At 37.9% G+C, this 22,328-nt stretch overlaps 2 protein-coding genes across 3 annotated transcripts; both read right to left on the bottom strand.

Annotated features, from left to right (window-relative positions):
• Positions 1-453: 453 nt before the first annotated feature.
• On the bottom strand, positions 454-10,445 carry kif20a (kinesin family member 20A). The gene is made up of 19 exons (XM_008427776.2): positions 9,615-10,445; positions 8,620-8,793; positions 8,307-8,411; positions 8,090-8,209; positions 7,736-7,874; positions 7,473-7,648; positions 6,627-6,726; positions 6,225-6,437; positions 6,025-6,136; positions 5,838-5,912; positions 5,604-5,747; positions 5,348-5,516; positions 4,782-4,934; positions 3,756-3,895; positions 2,575-2,677; positions 2,094-2,289; positions 1,910-2,001; positions 1,660-1,797; positions 454-1,100 (listed from the first exon to the last, which is right to left on the bottom strand). Exons 2-19 carry the CDS (start codon positions 8,785-8,787, stop codon positions 735-737), a joined length of 2,709 nt encoding a protein of 902 aa, XP_008425998.1. The 5' UTR covers positions 8,788-8,793; positions 9,615-10,445; the 3' UTR covers positions 454-734.
• A 102-nt stretch (positions 10,446-10,547) lies between these two features.
• Positions 10,548-18,538, bottom strand: LOC103475852 (cationic amino acid transporter 2). Of its 2 annotated transcripts, none has more exons than XM_008427777.2 (12): positions 18,448-18,538; positions 14,393-14,762; positions 13,634-13,789; positions 13,391-13,547; positions 13,172-13,302; positions 12,832-13,054; positions 12,493-12,629; positions 12,155-12,257; positions 11,309-11,442; positions 11,048-11,214; positions 10,774-10,882; positions 10,548-10,671 (listed from the first exon to the last, which is right to left on the bottom strand). In XM_008427777.2, the coding sequence occupies exons 2-12, from the start codon at positions 14,760-14,762 to the stop codon at positions 10,586-10,588; spliced, it is 1,773 nt and encodes a 590-aa protein (XP_008425999.1). In that variant the 5' UTR covers positions 18,448-18,538; the 3' UTR covers positions 10,548-10,585. The 2 variants fall into 2 exon arrangements, with proteins under 2 accessions (XP_008425999.1, XP_017164236.1); XM_017308747.1 differs by lacking the exon at positions 18,448-18,538 and adding an exon at positions 14,977-15,057.
• Positions 18,539-22,328: the final 3,790 nt, after the last annotated feature.

Genomic DNA, 22,328 nt, shown 5'->3' on the forward strand with positions numbered 1-22,328 from the left:
AAAATATGTTGAGCACAAAAACATTTTACTAAAGTCATGTGCAAATAATGTATATTTAAAAAGAGAAATGAGCATTTTCCCTTTTTGTCTTTTGCATTTACATACAGTGAAAACTTCAAGCCCCTTTAAACAAGATCAGCTTGATTCTTGTGCCTTTTAAAAGACTATTTCCATTCAAAACCTTACATATGAAGAAAAAAACCCGAGCATATTTCCAAATGTTACAGAATATACCATTTTATTTTTAAAACAAAAATCCCTAAAAACTGAGTCACGACCTGAAACGGAACATAAAAAGTAAAACAGAACATTTGGCATGCAGCCCAGACGATTGGGACAAGACAGAAGAAAACTTACAATTATTTTTAATAACAGAAACTAGAAAACAGAAGCAGCAAGTGAACATTTAGCAGTTTAGTTTGCTGTGCATAAGCTTTGTCCATTATAATCACACACAGTTTAGACATTTATTGTGGTGTTAGGGAAATATTTGTCACCAAGGCACATGAAGCCGATTTACAGACATGCACAACTCTGACCTTACAGTCCGTCAACCCCAGAGAAAAATCTTAAAGCACTGATCATTTTACTGGCATTAACTGATGATCATATTTCGGATGACTGCAAAAAAGTAAATGTATAAAAAAAAAAACAGTATAAATATATAAAGGTAACCAGCTGTTAAATTTAGCATTGAATCAAAGCTTAATCAAACCTTTTTTAAAAAAAATAGCTCAGTATTTTCCTCTGAGGCGCCGTGGGGTGAGGAGGGGGCTTGGGGGTGGAGACGGCTGACGGGAGCGCAAGATTCGCGAAGATGGAGTCAAGCTGGAGTCTGCAGCCGCGTGGGCGTTGTATTTACGCGAAGGCGTGCGAGTCGGAAACAGAGACTGGAAAAAGGGCCGTTTCTGGGGCGGCCGGTTTTCGCATTCGCTCGGCGTGGTCGCCATGCAGCCCCTCTTTTTGTAGGAGCCTGGAGTAGTGGGCGCGGCAAAAGTTGTAGTGGGCGGCTGTGCGTGGCCTGCCAGGGTCTCCGCCTTCCGTCGCAAGTCCGCTTTGACCAGAGTGAGGTCATTCTGAAGCTCCAGCAGGATCTGGTTCTGAGAAGAAGTCAGTGGAGAGGGTTAGACAGGAACACAGAGGGAGAAGGGAGAGATGGGAAGAGCTAAAATGCAACATGCTCCAGCCCAGTTATCACCTGGTGAAGGTGTTAGAAACCCAAATTCAGTTTTAAAGCCGGCTGTGCAACAAGAATGTTAGGAAGCAAAGGGAGAGAAGAAAAGCATTTCAAAATGAGAAAAACAAATAAAACTCAGCATTTATTACTTATTCTACAGGTGGATATTAATAAATCGCAACATCAAAAATTCATTTTAGAAATTAAATTTGAAGAATAAACTATTCACATTTAAAGTGATTGGATAATTCTGGCTAAGATTCTACTTTGAGGAAACTTTTTTGTCTTTTCATTAGCTGCAAGCCATAATTCACAAAGACAAATCAATTCTTAAAATGAATCACTTTGTGCAATACATCTAAATAATATACAAATTTCACTTTTTGAATGAAATTATAGAAATAAATGCTATCTTGAATTAATTAACATTCTTAATTATTTAGTTATAACTTTAAAAACTTAGCAGGATCGACTTGTTTTACCTGTTTGGCTACAGTATCGTCTGCAGCTGCGAGTGTGTGCCGCAGCCTCTCCCCTCCTGTGTTGCGGCAACAAGCTCTTTCACCAGACTGCAGATCCATTCCCAGCTTCTGCAGGTCCAGTCGGAGCTGGCGCAGGTTCTGTTGAGGAAGAAGAAAAAGAGAATATTTTTAGTCTCTGCTAGTGGGAAGAGTTTTACTAGCAGCTAAAAAAAACAGTTCCTTTGAGGTAGGTGATGGAGCTGGAACTGACCCGCTGACCCTCCTGCAGCTTGCGATCCACTGCAGTGGTGAGGGCGCCGGCCGAACCCGGCACATCCAGCTTCATCCTCAGCTTCACCAGGTCTGCACAGGCAAACAGAGCAACACGCTCAATGGCTGCTAATGACAACCTCACGCGAACACCTGACTGAAGCGTCGCTGCAGTCGGTCTGTACCCTGGGTCTTGGTGAGAAGCTCGGCGCGACACTGATCCAGTTCAGCACGCAGTCGGTTCAGCTCGGTCTGAGACGAGAGGCGGTGAGAGCGCCGAGGCCCCACTGGGTCTACGGGTGGTGCTGCCATGGAGACGCCGTCTTCCTTCTGCTTTTTGTCAAGGGCAGCAGCCAAAGCTTCAATCTCCTGATCACGCTCCTGTGAAACAAAGCAAGCACACATGCTTCACTTTCAGAAGTTACCTGGTTACACATTGATAGAAATAGCAATGATGTTTTCCTGAGACCTTCATTTTTACCCCAACACCCTGCACAGACCTACCACTGTGAGCTTTAATATTTAGGAAAGTAAAAGAGATGCAATCATATTCAATAAATTAGAATACGTGTTCCAAGAGGGCTTGTTTGTTTTTGGTGAAACGATGTGAAAATGTTCAAGGACGACATTTTACAGTCTCTGAACGCACAGCAAGATAAATCTTACCTTCAGCTCCTGGCTGTAGAATTTCTTCAGATGTTTCTGCAGGTTGCATATTTTGTCCTCGTACCTCTCTTCGATCAGAGCCCTCTCAGCCTCCAGCGTCTCACTGTTTGACAGGAAGACGCAACAACTCATCATCCACGTCCATCACACTCCAGTTCAGCATGTCTTTCTTTATCTTAATGTTACTGTGTCGTGTAAGCCAAGTCAATTCTTGTGACAAACAACTGTTTAGCTACAACATTCCCCTTTTAATTTGTGAGATCTGGAGTCATTTATCCCACATTAAATAGTTGTGGGGTGCCTTCATTTTGTTAAATTTTTAACAAAAGAAGTCATACCCAAGCCTGAGAGCCAAGGGAGAGTTTAAAACCCTAATCTAAGAGGATCTAGAGGCCCAAACGTTGTGTAGATTATTTTGAATATTACAGTTTTATTTGGGTTATGTCGATAACTCAGAAACCCAAAATCCATCAATGATTTGAACAAAAATGTAAAGTTCAGATACAGAAAATTGAAAATAAAGGATGTCACTTGCACAATAAACTGCTGGAAAAAGCCATTTTCATTATATATATATATATATATATATATATATATAGACACAGGAGTCTTTTATATTCTGTGTCATGAAAATAACTAAAAATCCAACATTACCAGAGTGTTGGTACTTGAATATAATTGCTTATTTTTCAAGGGTCTGTAGAGCACACGTGTCAAACTCAGGCCTACTGGCCAAAAGTATAATTATATTTGGCCCAAAAGATCAATTCCTATTAGAGCTGGCCTACTGACAGACAAAACATACACACACACACACACACATCATATTGCACAATATAATAAATTCCATGATAATCGTCATGTCAGTCCCTCTCTTGTTGACATTCATTAGCGACCTCATGCTACCAGTCACATCTAGCCAAACAGAAAGGTGAAAAACCGGCAGCCTGTTCATAATGTTAAAGGGAAGATCTGTTGGACTTGTGTGCTGAACCAACACAGATATAAACAAACAATACAACATAAATTTTTTTTATTTTTTTTTTAAAGTTTTTTAAAATCAGTTTGCCGTGGAAGTTTGACCAAATCTTTCATTTTAGTCCATGGTGTAGACTGACACTCCTTCCTGCTTGTAAAGTATTACAACTCAAACTAAACGGTAGTAGATGAAGCCTACATACGTGAATCCCTCTTGCATTCCTGTGATGACTTCCATCATTTCAGAGACGACCTGCTCTCTCACATTAGCCTCCAGGACGTCTTTCTCTTCGCGCTGGCGCCGCACTTCTCTTTTCAGGACATCGATGGCCTGCAGTAGAGACTGTAAAACACACACAGTTGGATGGTAGGTTAGTGAAAATATTCCAGATTTTAAATGTGTGAAGATATTTTAGAGATTTTACTTTCAAATTACACTAAAATTAAAACAACTGGTTTATGGATTTCCAAAGCAGCTGCAATCACACAAACTTAAGAACAAAGCAGGTAATTAAAATAACAAAAAATTTATTAAAAATATAATTAATCATTAAAAAAATAAAATAAAATTTTCTCATCGCCAAGCTTAAGAGTACTTGTCCCCATTTTGGAACAAAAATTGTGACAAAATTAAAATCTGAAATTGTATAACATGTCTATAGATCTTTAAAAGTCCATCTTCTGGGTTAAGGTTAGACTTTCCTTGAAGTTGGGGTTCCTGAGCAGCTTAACCAGTTATTCATTTACCAGAGTCTCCACACAATCGATGAATAACCAGGATAATGAATAATCATTTAATTATCCATCCATCCATTTTCTTCCGCTTATCTGTGGTCGGGTCGCAGGGGCAGCAGCTTCAGAAGGGAGGCCCAGACTTCCCTCTCCCCAGCCACTTCTTCCAGCTCCTCCGGGGGAATCCCAAGGCATTCCCAGGCCAGCCGAGAGACATAGTCCCTCCAGCGTGTCCTGGGTCTTCCCCGAGGCCTCCTCCCGGTGGGACGTGCTCAGAACACCTCACCAGGGAGGCATCCTGACCAGATGCCCGAGCCACTTCATTAAGTTTATTACATTGTGCTCTATTTTTTTTGTTGTTAAAGAATAGAGCAACTAGTTCTCTTTTAAAAGCTTTTTTGGCAATATCAACCGTAATTCACTTGCAGATGGGTTAGCTTTGCTAAACATGGAATCGTTATCCCATCCAAATGAATAAGTGCGATGAAGAACAGTACCTCCGTATTCAGCAAGGTGATATCTCCATCCTCTACATCACTTTCATTCTCTCCCTCCTCTATCACAGTGCTTTCACTGCCATGTGCTGCAGGGTCTCGGAGCAGAGAGAGGATGTAGGCCACTCTGGTCTTAGTGGACGGGCCGTGGACAAGCTGGAATTACACAGATAATTCATTTCAGATAAACAGAACATCATTGAAAAAGTTTTGGGTTTTTTTCAGCCTGGTGCAGCTTGAATAAAGCGCAGAGAGATCAACACTTTATAGAAATGTGGCTTTTAAAGAGCTTCTTGAATCTCTGCCTGCCCTCTGAGTTCATTTTCAAACTCACAAATTACAAAGCAACGCAACTTTGAGTCTGCACTCAGTAGCTTCCACAACAAGAATCATCATCTGTGAGATCAGTGGAGCATTCACAGATCAGAAAAAAATCCAATTTGGTAGTTTCCAGCTTGCATCACCAGAAAGTGCCAAGGAAGCCAAAAATCTACTCATTTTGCTTTCCTTGAATATAGAGCCAAACATGCATCTCAGAAATTATATAGTAAGATTTTTTTTTTGGTCACCTGTGTAGCTATAGCAGAGAACTTGAGTGCCTGGAGGGTCTCGTCATAGATGGAGGCGCATGGATTGATGTTGACCACCATGCAGGAGGTTCCTCTGCCGCAGAAGAAGCCCTGCAGGACGCGGGTCAGTTTGCTGTCCCTGAAAGGAACCACCTGAGGGGGCCTGGACCTGGCAACACATTTTTAGATTCACACTGAAGCCAAAACACGCTTTCACTCTGCCGCTCGTATTTTGCCTCGGTCACGAGCGTCGTACTTGTTGTTTTGGTTGTGCCTCAAAGTGGCGATGCAGCGTCCCAGCGTCAGGAGGGAGGTGTTGATGTTGTTGGCCTCCTTCATCCTCTCACCGTTACGCTGCTCTTTGCAGCGCTCCGACCCGGCCAGATCGCACACGGTCAGCCTGCGAACGAGGCAACGCTTAGTTTTACTACCTCAAAAAACTAAAATACAAACAAACAAACATTTAAAAATAAAATCAGTTAAAACGTACTCGCTGATGTGCATGGCCTGGCCTGAACTGGCTTCTGGGTGAACATGAAGGACGCGGATGGAGAAGATGCTGTGGCTAATGATAAGGTTGGGGAGGGGGGACGGACATCAAATGCAATTCGAATAAATTAATTTTGGAAACATGTAAAGAAGAAGCTTCAAGAAAGAAAAGTGTAACAGGCTCCAACCTTCTGCTGGAGTTTTGGTTTAGGTGAGTGCTGGCGAAGCTTTGGTTACGCCGCCCCGCCTTCAGGACCCTCCAGGCCTCCTCAGCGCTGCGAATCTGAATCCAAGTGAGATCTGATACGACAAAAAGGAAAACAGACAGTTATTAGTTTATAAAATAAAAAATACTTCAAAGATATTATTGTGAATAAGCGAGAATGACCTTTGACGTAAGGGTTGCCCTGCTTGTCATCACTGAGCCGCAGAGTAACTCTTTTTCGGGGCTGCTGGGAGGGCAAAGCGTCCAGCAGGTCATACAGGAACTCATTGTAGATCTCATAGAAGGAGACCCAGATGGAAAACTGCACCCCCTCCTCCAGGTCACAGCCTGCACTGAGTGACAGACTGTCCGGGTCCAGGCACACGCTGTCCGTGTCTGTAAACGCAGGGGGAAGAATCGATCAGTTATCCTTTTTCAGTGCATCAAAAACAGCTGATTCTGCAGGTACGTTAAGATCATAGTTTATGGTTTTATTACTTCATACTTCGACTTTTTTGCATTACAACTGATGGAAAAAAATCTCCAGGAATCTCATAAAAGAAAAGGTTTCATTTTATGTCCAACCTTCAAGCTGAGTGGCAGTGTGTGTGGTGGAAGAAAGCCCTCCGATGCCACTGTCCCAGGCCGTGGTGGTACCAGCTCGACGAGAAGTTTGGTTTTCATCCTGTAACACATCAGTATGGTTTACGAGTTAAAATCTGCAAAACCTTTTTCATTAAACTCATACTATATAATTTAAACAGCTGCAGATCAGAGACTGGAAGTGATTTCAAACCACTAAAAGAATAACAGAGTTGTGAGTTTAAACTATGACACAGAATCAGAGCAAACTATTTATGTTGGTCTGTAAAAAAAAAAAAAAAAAGGCATATAATTCCCTTTGAATGGAGTAGAATAGTGAAACTTTAGCCTTTAATCGATCAGTGGGGACACAAAATCACCAATGCAAAAATGTAAAATAAAACTGTAGCATTTTGTTATTTATAATTCAAATTTTTACATTTTTAGAGTTCCAAGGAAGTGCTAAAATAATGACCTGACATTGTTTCTGTTCAAAATGGAAAAGACCTAACATGTCATTCAGGTAAGGCAAATGTGTTTATTTTCATAAGTCAAGTAATGCCTTCGGGAAGAAAATAGCTACTCTCCTTAATCTGCTTATATCTACAGTAATTACAAATATTTTTAGACAATTGAAACTGTGACAAAAGAGGCAGGACAAAGACCCATGTTTTTCTTATAAAAAAAAAATTAAAAAAGGAGATCAAAATAAATTGACACACAAAACACCATAGTTTCTACAACCATGCAGTAAAAGACACATTTTCTTTAAGCTTTACTTTTTCCAGGAGTGCAAATCTTTCTTATTTGACAGAAACTTTATTACTGTGCTGGGAGGGCGGCTTTTACCTCTTTGAGGAGGGAGTTTCTTCGGATTTCTTCTGTCTTCATCTCACTGTTGTCCAGCTGCCTGACATCCTGATACATAACGGGCTTCAGGTCCATCGCACCATAGAGACGACCCTGCAGCTTCCTGAACAGAGACACCAACGCCCGTGGCAACAGGCCTGCCTCTCGACCATTGCCTAAAGGGGAAAGTTTCACATATACAGTTTACATTTAAGCCATTTAACCAAAAGCCCAACACGACACAACTACAAGAGGTAACGTACCTTGAATGGTGTAAGTCTTTCCAGAGTTGGTGACGCCGTAAGTGTAGAGAAGCCTGTTTTCTCCTTTGAGAACATCGTTCACCATTTTCTTCAATGTGCCTTCATAGATCTGTTGCTGAGTCGTATCTGGACCAAATATCTAGGAAAGAAAATAAATGGAAAAATACTTAGATCTGCCACGTTCTAAATAACAGATATATTATTATGAGGTCTTTTTTCTATATTATTTTTTTTGTGTGAATTACTTAGGTCAAAAAGAACACCGTTTAATCTCAGCTTCTTATTTTTCAAGTTAACTTTGACAGAGTAAAATCAGGATATACTTAAGAGCAAGCAAACCTACAATTCTCCTACCTTTGAGAAACTGAACTTGTGAATGCTCTGGGTGATGCCTCTTTCTGCCATCCTCATGTTCTGAGACTCATATGGAGCTTTGAGCAGCAATGTCTCCTCATCCTGGATCGCCACACAGCCCTAGAAGAGAGAAAAGAAAAGAAGTGACTATAGGTTATTCACAAGCAACAGAGGTGCATTTCAAATGCTAATAGCTACAAACAAAAGACTTTCCAACCTGCTCCTCTCCTTTTTCTGAGTCAGTCAGCGGGCGAATGCGCAGAAAAACTTTCACCCTTTCTGAGGTTTCCTCATCAGAGCTGCCAGGTTTCGCAGAAACTTTCTACATGAAAAAATAAGACCGAGTAATTTGCTGCTTTGGATTTTCCATTAGGACAAATATTAGATCAAGTTAAAATAGACAAAGATAAAAAAAATAATAGGTTTGCTTTAACATTTGTTGATATATTGGTGCAGCTTAACATCAGATCAGTAACAGTGACAAAAAAAAAGCAAAGAAAAAATAACAGAATGTTTTTGTTGAGTCTCACCAGCTGTTTAATAGTCGGCCTGGTTTCGAGCCCAGGGGAAATAACAGAGATCTCAGGCAGACGTGGTCTGGTCATTCCTCCGTGCTCTGTTGCCGTGGACTCAAACACAGCCAAATCCTCTTCATCATCAGAGTGACATCCATACGGGGAAGACAAAGACAGCGCCATGCTTTCCTGCAACAGCAAATCATCATGAGTTTCTTTGGAATGAAAGTGAGATGTCCAAATACAAGGCCTTCTGAAATATTACTTTGTGCAATTATAGTCCTCAACACTTCAACCATTTTTGTTTCAGAAAATGTATTGTCCTGAGAGAAATCTGATTCTCTAATCAGGCTAGTAAAAATACTTTATTATATGGTTGCTCATGATGCAAAGTAAAAGAAGGCATAGATTAAAAGCTAATCTTTTCTTGAAAAGTGTTCTGAAATATTCTAAATATAAACTGGTAAACTTATAATAAAATAAAACAGCTTATATCTTAAGTGTTCACTTACTGAAAACATTTCTCGAAATTAAATAACTGTGGCTTGGGGTTTGTAGCGGCATCTAGCGGCAGGGGAACACACTGCAGGCAATTACTTCGGACCAAAACTCATTGAATGTTTTTATGATGATGTATAACTATTACCATTATTATAAAATAAATAATTGAAATAGCGGGCTACCGTTTTATTTTTACCTTAAAAACATTACACTGAGAATACTTGTTATGCTGCACATTGTTGTAAGCCTTGAGGCGTGTAGCTAACCTCACATCGGGTTTCTAACGCATGAAACGTGAAGAACCGTGCGTTTAAATCATTTGATCAAATTTAATACAAATACATCATTCATTTTCCCCCAAAACTTGCGCAGTGAGACGCCCCTCTACATCGATCGGTTAAGCGATTTATATATTCTTGTAATTAATTAGCAGGTTTCTAAAATACATTCAATAAGAATTGTATACTGAACGAACTATCCGAGGTTTTAACATGTATTGAATGACTTACCTTTAAAGCGACGATCAGTTTGCTTTGTCGAAATTTAAAAGGCCGACTAGATTCCAGAAAAAAAACAATCCAATAAATGTATTTTAATTACTGCATAAAAAGCAAAATACTTTCTTTTAAGTCTGGTGTATCAGTCTGCATCAAACCACGTTCTCGGTTTTCTCCGTTCTGCACTCCAGCTGACTGGTTCTACCCGACAACATTTGGTTTTTTGAACAATGCGCTTCCCCTTCTCTGATTGGCTGAGACCGATTACTTACTTTCTTCTCATTGGTTAGTACTAAGGGCTGTGCGTCAAATAAACTCTGCCTACTTGAAATGAGGCGACTTTTTTTTAGTTCCTTCCTCCTCCATTTTATGTTATGTTTTGCCTGTGAATGTGAAGGTGAGTTCATCATTCATCTCCATGAAGTTCATGTAAATAACAGAAAAACAAAGATTCTTAACTGTGTTGCGAATTAACGAATGTCTGTAAATTTCACAAAAATGTAACACGGTTCAAGTCTATGAACATTTCTTCATAGCCCTTGGAAAGAAAGACATTTTTTGTGGGCATTATTAGGAAATGTTTACTTATTTAACATTTCAAAGGGCACTTTTAATTTTGCATGCAGATACAATGACTATAAACAAAATCCAATTGTTTAAGTACAATCATTTTCAGCTACAAAATACAGCAGTCCTTTGCCTCACCATCAAGATACAAATTTATTCACATCACATTCTAATTCTTAGGACAAATCTTAAAAGTGACAGAATTTTGTCTGTGACCTTGTGGGAAAGTGATGTTTTTTTTAATTTTGGGCAAAACAGAAATATGGTTCAATATTATGTCGTGTTTATGTAAAAGTTATTTTTCTAGAATCTAAGTAGCACAGCTAATATAAAAGGCTTAACACCAGAGAAATACTTTTAGAACATTAATGCACATGCTTTGAGCTACATAAAAATTCCTTTAATACTTAGGTCCATCATTGTGGTGATGGTTTACAAACTGACTCCTTTCTTTGTTTCTGTATGCTGTGCTGAACCCCGTAACAAAAGTAGATAGTTAAACCTGTTGAAAAAAGTTACATCATCTGTGATCAAACTGACATTGTGAGAGGATTTTCACATTTAATGTGTCTTTTTCTAAAGCTGTTACGTCATCTTGTCATACCTATTGTCATCCAGACTGCATAGCGAATCCAGGTTTCTGATCCAAATTGAACCATGAGATGGATATTTACAAAAGTGCTTAAAATGGGAACCCAAGGCACAAAAGGGACCTGTGGATAAAAAGAAAAAAAGGTGATTTAAAAAGAAAAAAAGGTTTTCATACAAAGTTTGTAATACTAGCTAACAACTGGAATACTACAATATCAAGACTTGATTTTTCAGTAACTGAAAATACAAATCAGATATTGCATAAACATGCGTCATCATTAGCATACCATGAAAGCAGCTTTGGCTGAATTCTGTGGCTGTCTCCAGATGAGTAATAYAGTAAYGACGARTATCAGCACAAACACAATAACACCAAGTAAACTCCACCATTGAAGTGTYCGTAGGGAGTCTRCACCCTTGGATATTAAGAYGSTCAGGATTAAGCAAATTAAAACTGGGAAGAGGCAGTAACGGAAAATTAAGCAATCCTTCACAATAAACAGCATCTCTGTWAAGTATGAAGTATACAGGACAYAAACRAGAATTACCAGTAGCAGTAGTTAAAATAGACACATTCTTTGATGTCCGTGTGGTTCCTTGGGAGGGAGGAMCCAGTATACCTCCTACTGTGAATGGTTCTGTCTCGGCTAAATTTAAATCTTCACTGAGTTCAGCTTGGTACCTGTACAAGTAAAGAGATGCAAGTAAGTTAGGGATGTCACATAAATGTAGCTTTTTCATGTAAGCTTTAAAGGTTATTGATAGAGTCMTTGTGTATGGTACAAAACGCATTAGCTTTAAAGTGTAGTAAAACAACCCAATATTTCATCAGATTTTATAAATTGTTCTGCACCTGCTGATAATGCAGYGTTTGCTGTAGTGGTAACTTAGCATCATRTTTCCTCTTTCTTTTGATACAACTCCTTTATGATGCAACTCACAAAAATATTTCAGTACAGTTTACTTGGTGTGCAGAAAAAAAACATTTGTTCTCTTGCTTCATAAAGCGAGCACTTTACTTTGAAATTTTTAAGATTGAAAGGACAAGTGCTTCAGCTGTGCTCTGAGCATCTAACCRCAATACCAACATTGATATCTGAGCATCACTTTCACAGAGACATTCACTGTAAGGAGTGAGACCAAAGTTTTGATGAATGGATATTTTGTAAACAGTAGATTTTATAGTATCATTTTATATCAGTAACAAACTTTCAGGTTGAAAACAAATATCTAGGCCTAAATCTGTCAGGGGCACAAATCATTTTAGAGTGAAGTGTTTTGGTTTACAATAAAATCTGTGATCTAAATGAGCGGTAAATCACGCACAATCTCAAAAAGCATTGCAACTTAGAATCTACAAAAACAAAAATAATAAAATGGAGAGTGATTTTTACCTTAGTATAAGAAGACAAATAGCAACAAGTGTGTAGGCAAAGAGTGTTCCAATTGACATCATGTCAACCAGCGCCCTCAAGTCAAACAATAACACCATGACAGCTGCAAAGACATGATTATGTTTACTGGATTTAACATCAGTTAAATCACACATGAATTACAAACTATTCCATATATTTCAATATTTGAGCCACGCAGTTCAAAAAGTGCTTTGACTATTTTTAAATCAATTTTCATTTCAGTAAAAAAAAAAAGACAAAATCAGCTTAGAAAAAAATAATGAGAAAAATAATTTTCAAATAATCATGAAAATACCTTAAAATATTGATGCATTTACCTGCAACAACCCCAGAAACCAGCGTTGCAATGACAGGACTTTGTCTGGAGCTCACTTTACAGAGCGGTGTGAAGAGAAGTCCATCTCTGGCCATGGCAAAGAGAACACGGGGCATCGGGAACATTGCTCCCAGCAGGCTAGATGAAAAACACTCAGAATTTATCCCAGTAAACATTATTTACCTTTGCTTAAATATCCAGCAGTATTCTTGCAGTGGTCATATCCATACCAATTTTGTCTACACAAGTGAGATGATCTGAAAATCTGGATGGAATTACTCATGCTCTTCTAAAATACAGAGTATTAGTGAGTTTCTAACTTAAATCTTGTGATTTGTACCTTGTTGAAAGTGCGCAGAGGGATCCAGTGGCCACTACATACTTTGCCGGGCCCCAACCAACATATGTGAAAGCCACGGGCAGTGGGCTGTTAATGCTGAGCATATAGTACGGCATCATCAGAGTCAAGGCAGCGGACACACCAAAGTAACCCAGGAAACAGATGAGGAGGGATGCCACTATGCCAATTGGGATTGCCTTCTGAGGATTCTGAACTTCCTCTCCTGAGGACACAAGCAAAGTAAATATTCTTTCTCCAGAAAGTCTCACAGATATAAAAACATGTTGTTGCTTTGAATAATTTAGGTTTGCAACTCTCGAACAAATAACCTTTTAGTTACCAGTTGTTGCAATGCAGTCAAACCCAACGAAAGCATAAAAGCAAGTGGCTGCTCCAGCTAATGTTCCCTCAAAGCCAAAGGGAAAAAATCCTCCAGTTCCACCTTGGAAGGTTTCATTACGGAATGCATTTCTTTAAATAAAGGACATGTCATCATTCAGGAAGTTTGAACCACACAGAAGCAACTCAAATACAACTTTAAACCAAAAGATGCACATACTTAATTGATCTTTTGATTGTGTCTTCATTAATGTACCAGTTATTGATGTCCCCTTTGATGAAACCAGAAAGGATAACAAACAGCAACACCACAATGTTTATGGCTGTAAATACCTTATTTATTGTAGCCGACTCTTTTGCTCCAAATGCAAGAATTCCTATCAAAAGAAAAATGAAGAAATAATCAGTTTGAACAAATGCTTTTTGTTGAATATGTCGATGTATGGTAAACCATGAAATTTGCCTGATAAGAGTATTATGAGGCCAGCTGCAAAGAAATCTGGGTATGGAGCAAATCCAGGTACACCTATCTTGGCCACTTTGCCCAGAGAGTTGGCAATAACGTCTCCACAGAGATCATCAAAAGTCCCGCTCCATGCTTTTGCAACACTTGATGTTCCTTTAGCGAAGACACAAGAAAAAAAAATGTTTATAAAGTGCAACAAAATTTTACCTAACATGGAGCAAACTCCAAACAATATACAATGCCTTGAAAAACATTTGTACCCCTTTACTTTTCCCTTTTTACAAGCACAGATTTCAGTGTATTTTTTGGGGGATTTCCAACTCAGATAAGTCACAAACTGGGACGTAAACAGAAAACAATTCATGGAAAAGTGTAGCATGCATTTGTATTCTCACCCCCTTAATTTGATCCAGTGCATCCAATTGCTCTAGAAAATCTTATAATTTACAAAATGAGTGGGCCTATGTGTAGGCTGTGCAAGGAGAAGCAACCATCGTGACTCTGGATTCTGAATATAAATGCCCATTCTATTTCCAGAGGTTTTGTTATGAAAATGTTGTGCACTACTTTGAGGCTATCTAGTTAAAGTTACAGATTTGGAATTCCAAGTGTGTGAAAATGTGAATTAATATGAATACTGTTCAAACCGCTGAAAGAAATTATTACATTTATCTTCATATATTGCACCTAAGACAGTTTTACAAGAAAAAATAAAAATAGATGTTTTCATTATTATCTCACACTTGTGTTGCATACCAATGACATAAGAAAGGAGTAGGTTCCAGCCAGTAATAAAAGCCCATATCTCCCCCACGGTCACATAGCAGTAGAGATAGCCTGAACCTGTTTTAGGAACCCGAGATCCAAATTCAGCATAACACAATCCTGCAAAGACGGAGGCTATAGCTGCGATCAGGAAGGAAATAATTATGCTGGGACCAGATGAGGTCCTGGCCACTTCTCCTGAGAGCACATAAACACCAGCCCCCAGGGTGCTGCCGACCCCCAGAGCCACCAGGTCGAGGGTGGTCAGGCAGCGCCGAAAGTTGGATATTTCTCCTTCAGGGTCCAAAGGTTTCCTACGGGAAATGGTCTGGAGGAACTGTAGCATCTTTGCCCCACACATCTGTAAAATCAGATATGTTGAGTTAATGGTGAGGATTTTTTCAAGGGTATCTAAAACATTTATCTGAATTATTGTGTATCTACAAAAAAAAAAAAAAAACAGATACTTCAGTTGTTGGGAAATATAAGAAATAGAAATTAAATAGGTGATTTTATTCGATGTACGCCAACGTTTATAATCAATCCAGTAGGCGTTTTTGATATGGCTGACTTACACCACTGAAGGTACGTTGCCTCTTTTGATATGGCTGACTGTGCAGGGATGTGTCCGCTTTAAACATGTCCGCTTTAAAAGATGCTGCTCCCAGGTATTCAACACATTATAAAAAGCTTATGGTAGCACATCATAAAGTTGGTGTCTGCAATTTGGTGGTAAAGGACAATTTTACTATTCTTTGAAAAATCTCGACTGTGATTTGTCATGTCTGTATCAAAATTTATACCTTGAACAAATATTCCTTTGAATATTTAGAATATTTGTTCAATATTTGCAGTTGTGAGATGGTGCTCAAAAGTTTGTTTGGTAATAGGCAACCTTAGAATGATACTCAGATTAAAGCTGCAGTACATAAACTGGTCAAATCTTATGGTTAGTGTTTACAAATCAAATTTTCTTTCATTTACAAAAAAAAAGTAAATAAAATACTGTCCCATTCATGCCAAGTTAATATTGTGCATAATTTCCAGGTCTGGCATCTCTTTGGATGGTGACAGAAGAAGAATGGGGTTCACATAGTCCACCTTTCATACAACTGTTAATGGTGACAACTGATGCATGTTTAATGACTCATTCAGTTGAACCGAACCAACATCATTTTGTTGTGAAGACCCACACTTGTCTCCTTACTCAGTCTTTTTAAAGAAATACTTAACCTGTAATTCAAATAATCTTTCAAGCCAATAATAAGTCTTTTGAAAAACTTGCAGAATAAGATCTTGTGTTTTATGCCTAAGGAAGCTACACCCCATTTATCAGAACTCCTAGCATTAGCTTTTCAGGCTTCTTCTTGGCTGATTTACTAAAGTAAATACGTATTTTGTCTAGTATTTAATTCAAACACCACCAGGACGAGCCCAGTGTTAACTCCCACAGAGTTATATTAACACTTTTTCAGCGTTTATATAGTCCACAGTCTTCCAAGTTAAATTAACACTTTCAAAATAGTTACATTTTTAGCACTGGATCAGAGTTAAAAAAAAAATTTAACTCACAAAACAGAGTTAAATTAACTCTGTTTGGGACGCAATGGTTAAGATTGATGAACAAAAATTAACTACTTTGTTAGTGTTAATTTAACACCTTCAAGTGTTAGGTATTTACTCCAAAATGTGTTACTTTATAGTTCTAGTTCAAATGAACTATAATAAAGTACAACTAAAACAAATAAATCCATTTTAAACAATTGTTTTATTTATGCAGCTGTATTTCCAACATTTTAAACTGTTGTACAGTGAACAAACATTCATTAGCATTCCATATGAGTTTTGAATATCAAAAGGCTTATAGAATTTTAGATCTTGGATTTTCACAAGATATCTTTCACTATAAAAAACCCTGAAAGCATAAAAGATTGTCAACTAAAACTATATCACTTATCTTGCTCTCAAGTCCCTAACTCTAGGTGATTCCTTCATTTTGCCAACATCAATGTTATACAATGCAAAAATGTGTAACAATTCATTAATGCAGGGTCATAACAGACATAACACAAAATGTCTTTTGAATAACTCATCAAATTCTGCAAGAAAGTAGTTTGAATGGCATGGGATGAGTCACTTATCCACGATGATGTAGAGGTTGTCAATCTTGCTCTTCTGACATCAAACAGCAAGGAGGTATGGCTGCAGGCCCCATTGGTCCCGGAAATGTTCCTCTAAACTGCAGCATGACTAAAATTAAAGAATACATACACCAAACACAAGAAACCAGACATACAGCTACGACCATTATAAAACTTTAAGGATTCATACAAACCAATAAAAGAAATTAATGTTTTCCCAGACATATTCAAAGCTGCCATTTAATCTTGGAGACCACCATGTGGTTTTGGAAGGAGATATCACCATCCTCAGGGTATACTCCTCTCTGATTGGTTTAGCAGGAGGATGTCCAACAGGAGATTTCATTTTGACTTTTTAACATAAGGTCACAGAATATTTCTCCATCAACTTCAGTATCTGTTGCACCACTGGATGTGCAACTTTGGCATCAGATGACAGGCAAAATCTTTTAATGACTGGAAAAGTAAGAAGGAAAAAATTAGAGTGTAATTATATAATCAGCCAGATTTTGTAATTGGCTTTATTTGAGTTACTATTAGTATTTTGCTAATTAGTATTTTGAGTTAAAATCATTAGCACGGTGAACATATTGCAAAATTGAAAATACAATGGCGTACCCCCTTTTACTCACCACAAAAGTAGTGTTAAGAACTAAGAACATTTAAAAAAGAAAGGCTCATTCCTTCCCACCAACCCCACCGAGGTTAAAAACCACAAACCTTCCTCATGGAGCTGATGAAAGACAAACTGCCCTCCAACCCCGTCCAAGTTCCCCATACGTGCCCTGGTCACGATGATGCTGGATCAGCATTTTACTGATATATGGAATAAACCTAGACAAAGCAAATATAATTTAGATCAAGTGTTCCCCTCTGTGTAATACTCTATGCACGTTGGAGGACGTAACCATAGACATCAATATTATTATTGATGTCATCAATATTATTATTGATGTCTATGGTTACGTAATATAATATAATAATATATAATATAATATAATATAATATAATATAATATAATATAATATAATTACGTCGTATTAATGTCTATGGACGTAACACTTCAGCGTCGCTACCTATGTATTAGCCATGTGAATATACAGGCTGGTAGCATTGACATTGCCATGGCAAAATATTATGATTTAAAATCATACAAAAATGTAACTTTATTTTCATAAGTACACACCCCGATATTTTTGTGTTTGTGTTTAAATGTTGCAGTTACAAAGGTGTTACTGTTGTAAGTGCTACAGCTGCTAACTAGCAACTGCTAGCTAACTGCTAGCTAACTGCTAGCTAATACATCGGGCATAGCTGTTGCAAAATAGACGAAGTATTAAATTAGCGGAAAAAGTCACATCACTATCAGCTTAAAAGTGCTTAACCAAAGATTTAAGAAGTTGTACTTACCGTTTAGATTTAGAACAAGTGCTAGAAAAAAAATGGAGCGGGTTTTCAAATTTCACTCCAAGGAAGACGATGAAGGAGGGAGGAGCTTATTTTCCTTCCATCAGAGTTGATTCAACACCGATGGAACAAACTATGGAAAATAACTCGATACTGGACACCATTTAACCCATCAAATGTTAAAACAACACTTAACGGGTAAAATCAACCCTGATGCAATCAACTATTGGAAATAACTCTTTAAAGGTAAAATAACTCTTAACACTAGACGCCATTTAACTCATCAAAGGTTAAAACAACTCTTAATGAGTTAAAGTCAATTCTGAAGCCTATAACCCTGAAATTTTAACTCTTCAGTTTTTGTTGTGTACCTCATTATTAAAACAAATGTGTTTTACATAATCCCAGTTTAACAGGTATTTATATTCAGATAAAAAAAAGATTTTAATACATTATAAAGTAAATACCTCTGTTTATTTATTGAGAAAGAGAGCTTACCTTTCCAGCTGAATCTTAAAGGTTTCTATTTAAATGACAACAAAAGTGTTTTTATTTGTTTTGCTCAAGTATTGTTTAGGTTCAAAATTGGTAATATATTTTAGGTATGGTTTGTAAAATGTGAAAATTTGTAATTACACATGCATAGATAACATTGACCTCATCAAATGCAGGTGGTCTATATCAGTGGTGCCCAACCCCCGGTGCGGGACCGATTGGTACCGGGCCGCGCAAGAAATAGTGAAATATTTCCGTTTTATGTATTATTTGAGTCTGGAGGATATTTTATTTTGAAAATCCTTTAACCGGATTCTCTCGGTTACTTGCGCGCCAACACTGAGGCCACAAGCAGCAAAATGAGTCAGAAACAGATCAGGTGTCTTTGGAAAGTTTCTTTGCAAAGGGGAAAAGGCCCAGAGAAGAGACAGGAGAATGGATTTATCCCGGACCGGTAGGTGAGTCCCACATTACAAGCCCGCTCTGCATAACATGCGGCGACCGGCTGCTAATGAGGCAATGAAGCTTCAAGCTGCTTCGCCACGTAGAGACCAAGCAGGCTGTGGATAAAAGCAACACTTCGGGTGTCATTGTCTCCCATCGCTCCCAGATCGGACCGTCTCGTTGCAGAGAAACAAGCCCGTTAGTCATTATTGTGAGTTAAAGTTTTCATGAAAGTAAAATGTTCGTTTTTGTGGCGCATCTGTATCTTATTTTGATGGGATATGTTAACGTTACCATAGCGACCAGAGTCAGAGCGTTTGGGCAGTGGTCCAGAGGAGATAAGAGCTTTTGAGTCTTAAGTCTGGTTTAGACGGAAAGATTTAAGAATTGTCGGCHGATTCTCCAAACCTCTGTGACCACAGAGCTGATAAAAGTACAACAGGTTCGATCGGTTCGTGTGTCCAAGGCAGGAGCAACACGAACCGATTCCAGTCACGAACATCCCGATTCCAGAGGATAATCCTGTAAAACCTCCAACATAGCGGGAATTTAGAGTAACCAAACACGGATGACGATGTAGAAGCAATAGTGATAGTTTGTAGACTCATTTGAATAAAAGACGTAACAAAAAGAAAAGGCGGTGGATAAAAGACGACGGGAGCAGCCGCTCTATTTGCCGCACTGTGATTTGGAGGTGACTATGTTTTTTCATAGTTAACATTTTTAACTGAATAAACATAATAATGATCTTTAGATTTAATAATAAACATTTCCACATATCATCTCCGATATCCATCGGACTCAGTTGCGCGATATGTCAGCTGTTTGGGATTCCCCTCTGTTCTTACGTCACCGCGCTTTCTGATTGGCTACCTGTCACATTCAGCATGTTGTATTCTCGTTCCCAGACAGGAAAAACCCCACAGGTTGCGATAAAAACTCCAAGGCAACCCAAAATTGGGTATATTCAGGATTTAGCGGGAACACCAACAACCCCGCTCCCCACCGGGCCGCAGCAAAATTTTCCAAGTCTTGACCGGTCCACGGTAATGAAAAGGTTGGGGACCTGGTCTATATTACCTTTGAATAATTGCACATTAATAAAATGTTAGGTACTTTCCTGCTATAAAAAGAAGTTTGTAATTAAATGTCTTTTTTTTTTTTTTTTTTACATTCTTGTACTTGATGGATAGTGAGCTGGTTGGGAACACCGATGAGTCAACATGTTGTAAATTGAAATATTTTTCCTTAGGTACGTCTGCTCAGCAACAAATTGAATACAAGTTCATGTGGGCAGAAGGAATTAGCCCACTGTTTGTGGAACATTGTGGTGCAATCCAGTGCGTCCAAGGGTTCCCCTTAATCATGCTGCAGTTAAGTTACTATGAAAAGCAGCATTTCAAGGAAAAGCAATCATGGAAGAAAAAAAGTTGGTTTTGGGGACTCTGTCAATTAGATTTATTTCTTATATAGCTTTCCTTATGTATTGGGACCTCTGGTAAATTTATACAAAAAGCCTTACAATAAATATTTGTTTTAATTGCTGGGTTAGGATCTTGCTCTGAAAATGTTAGTAAAATTATCAATTTTACTAATATTTCTTTTGTAAATAAAAATAATCCCTTGTTAGAAAATGATTTTCTTTTAAAACACTGCCACACATACTGGATCATTTGCTTACCTCAGCTGCTTTCTGCATCTTTGTCATAAAAACAAACAACTTCATTTCTGTCAAAACCAATTTTTTTTTTTTATTTGCCTAAATTTAAACATTTAGATATTTATTTATTGTATATAATAAAAGCCCCATGTTTTATGCTTTATATGATGCTTGATTTGTCTTTTGGCGTACCAGGTCATTGCAGCTCATTTTTATCACTTTTCCATTGATTATTTTCTGTATAATACTTTGAATTACCTTGTGTGTGAATAGTGATACAAAAATCAGATTCCCTTGATTTACTGGGGTTATAAATTGAACTATGTCATTTGATCACATGAGACTATAGTTGAGTATTTCTGTAACAAACAGTCCAGGTGAGATTAAATATTTAACAACCACAGATAGGTAGGTGGGTAATCTGTGATGTTGTGGGCCTTTTTCCTCTGCCAAACGCCAAAAAACTTATTATATTTGATGTCATCATTTACTATTTGAAATATCATGATATTTTATATAAAAATCCAGTGGACTTAGAAATCTAAAAGTAGCTTTGCACTGGATTTTTCTACAGAATAATCATCCAAAACATACAATTGAACTACAGTCAGCATCTCCCTTGGCCGTCTCAGTTCTGTAAAACTAAATTTTATAGAAAACATACAGGAGAGCTAAAGAAAATGAGTGTAAGCTAGAACCCAGGACTTTGCATAACTAGAGAGACTGTGTAAACAGTATTATCTAAACGTCTCTCTTCTTGTGCCCTCTAAAATTTTARTCTTGTGAAATATTATTGAGCACAATGCTCTTTTTTTGCAAAAAGTAGTTCTAAGTCAAGTCAGTCAATTTCAAGAGCTTTTTTCTCCTTTGATTTGTTTTCAGTTCAGTTCAGTTTTCAGATCTGAATGTTTTATTGTAGCTACCCGGGTAGTGTTAATATGCGCAATTCCACAGATCAGGTGGAACAAAAGAAGGTTCTTCTTTGGCATCGTCGTGGACACAATGTGAATCCGCTTTTTTGGATCCTGGCTCACCTTTCTTTATGCGTTGTCTCTCAATGCACACCCACACACACGCACATACACACACACACACACACACGCGTGCACACACACACACACACACGCACACACACACACACACACTCACACTCACAAAAGAAAACAACTTGCTTATAGGAGAAACATCTTTTACTATCGTGTCATACAATTCTAAGTCAGCTCAGTGAAAGTTTATCTCCTCACTCTGTGTAGATAGAATTATTTCCAGTTGTGATAAATAAATTTTGTCTTTTAGCTCAACAAAACATCACATCATAATATTAATTGAATTGACATCAATGTCTTTCTTCAGCACTCTTAAATTCCGTATAGTGGAATAAATAACTGACTGTTACTAAATACTTCATCAGTATCAGCATTTCAAAAAGAAAATTGTTTATTTGACTTCCAAGACTAGAGTCAAGGCTGTTTTATATTTAATTTACATTGAAAATTCGTATAGTAAAATGCAATAAATTAGTTGTGATACAGAAGATAAACATTAGCAAGCTCAAGAATTTGTTTAGCTCTTAATATATAATAGCAAAGGTTAGTTATAAAGACTAGATGACATGTCAATTTATGGTCTTAAATTGCAAAATAAAGTCTGCAAATTGTTTGCAGAAACAAAGTGTTTCGTGTTCTACAATTACATTTCCTGTGGACTTAGAATTTAGTTTTGTTTCAAAATTATGTTAAGAATATATTAAATGCATTAACTTTAATATATTTTACACTAT

The sequence above is a fragment of the Poecilia reticulata genome, linkage group LG14, assembly GCF_000633615.1.
Source record: "Poecilia reticulata strain Guanapo linkage group LG14, Guppy_female_1.0+MT, whole genome shotgun sequence".
In the NCBI taxonomy this organism is placed as follows: domain Eukaryota; kingdom Metazoa; phylum Chordata; class Actinopteri; order Cyprinodontiformes; family Poeciliidae; genus Poecilia; species Poecilia reticulata.

Bases quoted from the DNA above. Each gene is read 5' to 3' on its own strand.
- kif20a (XM_008427776.2), bottom strand. From the start codon at position 8,787: ATGGCGCTGTCTTTGTCTTCCCCGTATGGATGTCACTCTGATGATGAA. The intron at 7,875-8,089 runs GTAGGAGAATTG...TTTCTTTCCTAG, and splicing joins ACAAGTTCAGTTTCTCAAAG to ATATTTGGTCCAGATACGAC. The intron at 2,678-3,755 runs GTATGTAGGCTT...CCTGTCAAACAG, and splicing joins GGAATGCAAGAGGGATTCAC to TGAGACGCTGGAGGCTGAGA.